This window comes from Orycteropus afer, unplaced genomic scaffold (genome assembly GCF_000298275.1).
Source record: "Orycteropus afer afer isolate SDZICR_OR568_19922 unplaced genomic scaffold, OryAfe1.0 scaffold00256, whole genome shotgun sequence".
Taxonomy (NCBI): domain Eukaryota; kingdom Metazoa; phylum Chordata; class Mammalia; order Tubulidentata; family Orycteropodidae; genus Orycteropus; species Orycteropus afer.
The window spans coordinates 4,285,946-4,291,843 of record NW_006921843.1 but is presented as its reverse complement, the minus strand read 5'-3'; the positions used below and the strand labels follow the sequence as shown (position 1 = coordinate 4,291,843).

At 43.3% G+C, this 5,898-nt stretch overlaps 1 protein-coding gene across 1 annotated transcript in view; it reads right to left on the bottom strand.

Annotated features, from left to right (window-relative positions):
- TRPM1 (transient receptor potential cation channel subfamily M member 1) overlaps positions 1-5,445 on the bottom strand; it is a 219,368-nt gene extending 213,923 nt beyond the window's left edge. The window contains exon 1 of the mRNA XM_042782188.1: positions 5,416-5,445. Coding sequence (XP_042638122.1) covers positions 5,416-5,445 — 30 coding nt within the window. The remainder of the gene's footprint in view (positions 1-5,415) is intronic.
- Positions 5,446-5,898: the final 453 nt, after the last annotated feature.

The window sequence follows — 5,898 nt, the reverse complement described above, 5'->3', positions numbered from 1 at the left end:
AAAAAAAAAAAAAAGAGAGAATGAGCTCTTACTCAAAGTCTGATTCAAAGGGTTTGATCTGCATGGAGCCTTCCTTGGTAATACTTGGGTGATGGGAGCCTAAGGAGGAGCTCTTAAGTCCCCTCTGCTCTGCCCTGAGGAACATCTATTGTGAGTATGTCTCTTTATCAATTCCCTGGGCTCTTCACAGATGTTTGTCCCATGGATGGATGGATGGATATATTGGATGCATGCATAGATGAACAATGAGTCCTTGCCCTACACAAAATTTTGGTCACCATTATATTCAGAACCTTCATTTGTCTCCAGATGGTTGAAACACTGGACCTCCAAGAGCCAATTGTCTTGTCACTTCTTGCCCAGCAAACTACAGTCATCCCTTCATAGTGTGGAGGGTGGAGCTGTTGCTGTAAACTCTTCCAGGGGAGGCCAGAGGAGCAGAAGGTGGGTTTATTAGAGGGAAGAAGGACAATGTGTCTTAGGAAACAATGTTTTCATTTTGTAAGGAAACATGTATTTAGAATGGGAGCTCTGGTAGCACAGTGGCTAAGGCACTTGACTGCTAACCAGAAGACTGGCGGTTCAAACCCACCAGCTTCTCCTCAGAAGGAAGATGGGGCAATATACTTCCATATGGATACTGCCTTGGAAACCCAAGGAGGGATCGCTATGAGTCTGGTCTGACTTGACAGCACATAACAACAACAACAACAAAACTTGAGATAGTCCTAAGACAAGAAACAATGAGAGGCCCCTAACAAAGGGGGAAACCTTTTCTAGTGGTGATGAATGACTCAAAGATGCTTAATTGCTCTTTCAGAAAATTATATGAGTCCAACCATTTTACCAGGTGGTCTTCCCAGTGGTTTCTTGAGTGGAGGCTCTGAGGTCTGTCCTGTTCTTCCAGTTGCCATTCCCTCTGCTTTCCAGCCCCAGCAGGATGACCTAACTCATCCTGCTGCCTTCCCAAGAGCCATATTATTTCTGAATTTCAGTTGTTTAATCAGTTAAAAGGGGTGGATTTGTTTGTGAGTGTTAAATGACTGTGCATATTAAGTATCTGAATCCTCTCTGGTGTGTGGCTGTTGGCATACACTTGAGTATGTGTGTGTCACTTATTTAGGGAATTTCCATAACATGTGATGGTTTGATTGCCTAAAGGTGAGAAGATCAAAGTAGCACTGATTTAATATCTGTGAACATAAAAAATTTTTTCTTTTTCCCCTATGGTAAGGTGTATGTGGCAAGGATTTAGCCATTTTGAGTGTGCAGTTCAGTGGCATTGATGGCATTTCCAAGGCTTTTGCATCTCCGAACAGAAACTTAGTGCCTCTAGAGCAGTGGTCCCATCCTCCAGTCCCTGGTTGTTGTTAGCTGCTGTCAAGCTGTTCCCCACTCATGAGAGTCCTATGCACAATGGAATGAAATGCTGCCCTGTCATGTGCCATCTCCATGTTGCACATGGGACCATTGTGATCTCTAGGATTTTTATTGGCTGATATTCAAAAGCAGTCTGGAAGCTCCTTTAAAACCTGTTAAGCATCATAGCAACACTTAAGCCTACACTGACAGATGGTGGCTTTGCACGAGGTTCACTGTCCGGGAATTGAATCCAGGTGGTCTGCATGGAAGGTGAGAATTCTACCACTGAGACAACAATGCCCTCCCAGTAGCCACTAGTAAACTTTTGTTTCTATGAGGAGATAGAGAAACTACTTGGAATTTTATGGAGCTATGAGTTGGAATTTTATGTAGTCAGCTCCAGTGGAGTGGTGTCCCCAGAGGGGAGAGTGTCTGTTGAGTGAATTGGTGATCAAGGAAGCCTGGTGTGAATGGGAGTTCCTGGTGAAGATGGACAAAGTCCACAAGTGTCCAATCAGGTCTTTGTTTTACTCTCAAAGATTCCATCACTTCCAGCTCTACAGGCTTCCCATGCCATAGCAATCCTATAAGTGAACTTTCTAACTGGTGTGCAGATTCATTGAATGTTAATTTTATAATTAAAAAAATCAAAGTTGTGAGAAAATGGGTGCTTGGCTAATGCTGCTGCTAGGCCTGTATATTGGTACAATATCTGCAGAGAGCAATTGGCAATAATTTATTAAAATTTAACCCTTGGCCCAACAATTCCACTTCTAGGATTTTATTCTACAGATATGCTTGAACACAAGCTTATGATTATTTATTGCAGTATTGTTTGTGATATGAAAAAAACTGGAAATCACCTACAGTATTAATAAGGGAGTGTTCTCTGTTGTGGAATAGTCAGTGGAATACTCTGCTGTTATTTTTTTAAAAAAAGATTATATGTATTAAAAAAAGGTGTTGAATGGAAAATGAATTTGCTTTGTAAACTTTCACCCAAATCACAATAAAAAGTTGTTTGTTTGTTTTTTTAAAGATACTCTTTGTATCTCAATAGGGAATGATAACCAAGTTATAAAACCACCAGTTGCTACTGAGTCCACTCTAACTCATAGCAACCCCAGGTGTGTCACAGTAGAACTATGGTCTATGGTTTTCAATGGCTGATTTTACAGAAGTAGATCTCCAGGCCTTTCTTCCTAGGTGCCTCTGGGTGGACTCTAATCTCCAATCTTTGGGTTAGTAGCTAAGTGTGTTAACCATTTGTCTCACTCAGAGACTCCCTCCATAGCCCTACCACTCTAGTAATTAAGTGCTACCATGTTTCCTTTAGGAGCTCTGGTAGCATAGTGCCTAAGGCACTTGACTGCTAACCCGAAGGCTGGCAGTTCAAACCCACCAGCCATTCCTCGGAAGGAAGGTTGGGCAATCCTACTTCCGTAGTGATACTGCCTCGGAAACCCAAGGAGGGGTCGCTATGAGTCGGGGCTGACTCGACGGCAAATAACAACAACAACAACAATGTTTCCTTTGCTGAACTCTAATTCATCTATGGGTAGCTCTGGTGGTATAGTGGCTAAGGCATTTGACTGCTAACCAGAAGGCTGGTGGTTCAAACCCACCAGCCACTCCTAAGAAGGAAGGTTGGGCAATCTACTTCCGTAGAAATACTGCCTCGGAAACCCAAGGAAGGGTCGCTATCGGCAATGAGTTTGGTTTTGAGTTTAATTAATCTATAACCATTTGTTGAATATATTTTTTTGTGTGCTAACTGCTGCACTGGGTGCTGTGGGGGGACTTCTGAGGAGATAACATCAGGGTAAGTGCAATTAACCCCCAAGAAATGCTAGATGGGGTGGAGATGGCGCATGCTCATAGGGCTAGCAGCTTGGGGAAAACAAAGCAGGCAGTGCACAACTCAGTGTGGAGGCCCTGATTTATGTCAGCTGCAGCCATGTAGCTCTGCTGGCTTTACACATGGCCCTGCCTTGTCCACACTCCAACTGACACACTGCAAAGAAGGGAAGTCTTGGGCTCAGAGTGGGAAGGGATAGGGCCCACATCAGAGGCACATTTAGTGTGGTCTGTCCCCTAGGATTTGTGGGAGTCATTGAGTGAAGAGAATGGAAAGAGCCTTCTGGGGTGGGGAGAGTTTTGTGAGGAAACAGGCAGAGGGAACATATGTGTGGTGGGTTTGGGGATGGAGTGCCTGGAGGTCTGGTGTCAGAATGTGGTGGAAGGAGAAGGTGGAGAGGAACTGTCTACCCCACTTAGGAGCCAATGATCTTTGATTCTCCATGAGGCCTGGCCTACTGTGTATTTGTGTGTGTTTGTATGATGTGTGTGTGTGTGTGTGTAATGTGGTATGTGTGGTGGTCATGTGTGATGGATTTGTATATGTGTGGTGTGTGTGGTATTTGTGTATGTGTGTATGTGAAACCAAGTAAAGTAAAAACTGTTTACCCCACCCTGGTTAAGGCAGATAATTAGAACAGATAGGGCCTGGGATGGGAATAGATAAGTAAACTAAATTACCCTCAACTATCTCCCCACCCTGGACTCCAGCTGGAGACAGGTAAGTGCTCAGTTCCTTAAGAACTGAATGGAAAGAAAACATTCTTGCCCACAGGTGATAGACGGTGAAAAGTGTCTTAGAAAACAACTTGTAAATTAACTCTGGACTTCGGACATGCACAGTAGGGCAGAGAGGAACAAAGAACTGAATGGAAAGAAAACATTCTTTCTTGCTGTTTCCTTAGGCACAGGTGATAGACACGTTAATGTGTCTTAGAAAACAACTTGTAGATTAAGTATGGCCCACAGACATGCGCAGTAGGGCAGAGAGGAACAAAGTTACTGGTAATTAACATTTCATCCAATCGTCAACCATCTCACACCCAAATTCCTGAAATTGTTGTGAATATGCATAACCCCCTCTTCTGAAACCTACAAAAACTGTAATTCAATGGCATTTCGGGGAGTCAGATCTGGGTACGGGGGTACCCCTATTCCTTGCATTGCCACTTTGCAATAAATAATTTTTTTTCCTCTTAATCACTCGGTGTGTAAACTGTTTTGGCCTGACTGCCCACTGGGCAGAGACCTGCGTTTGGTCCTATAACATATGTATGATGTGATATATGTATGTGTGTGGTGCTGTGTTAGAGGCATGTATTGTGTGGTGTGTGTTTTTGTATTTGTGTATGGTGATGTGTTTGTGTGACGTGTATGTGTGTATGTATTTTCTATGTATATGATGTGTATATATTGTGTGTATATGTGTGGAATATATGTGGTGTGGGTTATATATGTGTGTAGTGTGTGTATGATGTGTATGTGGTATGTGTATCTCTGGGGGTGGTTGTGGGGGTTGGCAGGCACAGGAAATAAAAGTGGTTTAGCATGTGCAAGTTGGAGATTTCCTGGCTCAGTTCCTGAAGAAACCATGGAGCTCAGAGCATCGTGTCCTTGGCCACCTCCTACTTTCATGGGAGAGCACTGCAGGGTGACTTGTGAGCAGGGTGCCACCAGGGTGTCTAGATACCTGCCACTCATCCCCAAGGCAGCAATGGCTGATTTGAGGGCTGTTCTCTGTGTATGTCACCTTCCCTGGGAGCTGCAGTGAGAACTTGTTGCTACAGAGGGCCTCTCCAGTGAGGTATATCAAGGACTGGATGCTACATTTGTTGCTCCACAGAGAGTCCTGGGCCCAGCTTCACAGAGAACTTCCAGATTTCTGAGCTTCAGGAAGGACTCACAAGTTCTACCCTGTCCAAGCCTTCCTTTGGAGACTCAGAGTTGGCTGGTCACTTGGCTTCCTTTTGAATAATGAGGAATGGCTATAATTTAAACCCTTCCCCAGGTGCTTTTGGAAAGCAATACAATACATTTTTCTCTGCAAACAATTTGATGACTGCTTGAAAACAACATTGCTGTCTTCAGTTGTTGGTGCTTTTGTGCCAATAAAAGGAAGGCCAGCAGCTCAGAGGCATAAATACAGAGTGGACACCCTCTGAAGCTCTCCTCACTCTCCTTACATGGATTACTTACCATCCAGTGAAAAATGGCTAAGGAGAGCATTGTTCCCCACTTCTTGGAGAAGCTGAGAGAGCATTCCTGGTTTGGTTTGGTTTTAAATTACAGGCTTCACAATATTTGGACTATATGCCTTAGACTAGTGATAATGAAAACTTTAAACAAAAACTGGATTCCAGTAAGTAGATTACTTTTTCACAGGGACATGGGATAACAACTCTGGAACTACTTTATGTGTGTTCTGGGGCTGAGCAAATAAATCAATATATTGTGGATAATAAGAGCTGGGGAAGTCTAGAAGTTGGGGTGTGGGGAAGGATAGAATGAACCTGTAGCATTGGACTGAAATTGAAATCATCAGTATGAATTCATTGTTTCTAATATATAGAGAGATAGATATAAAAATAGATAAAGATGTGTGTGTGTATGTGTGTGTGGTATCTCCCTCTGCCACACACACACACACCATATTATGTTATATATGTATTGCTGCATAGC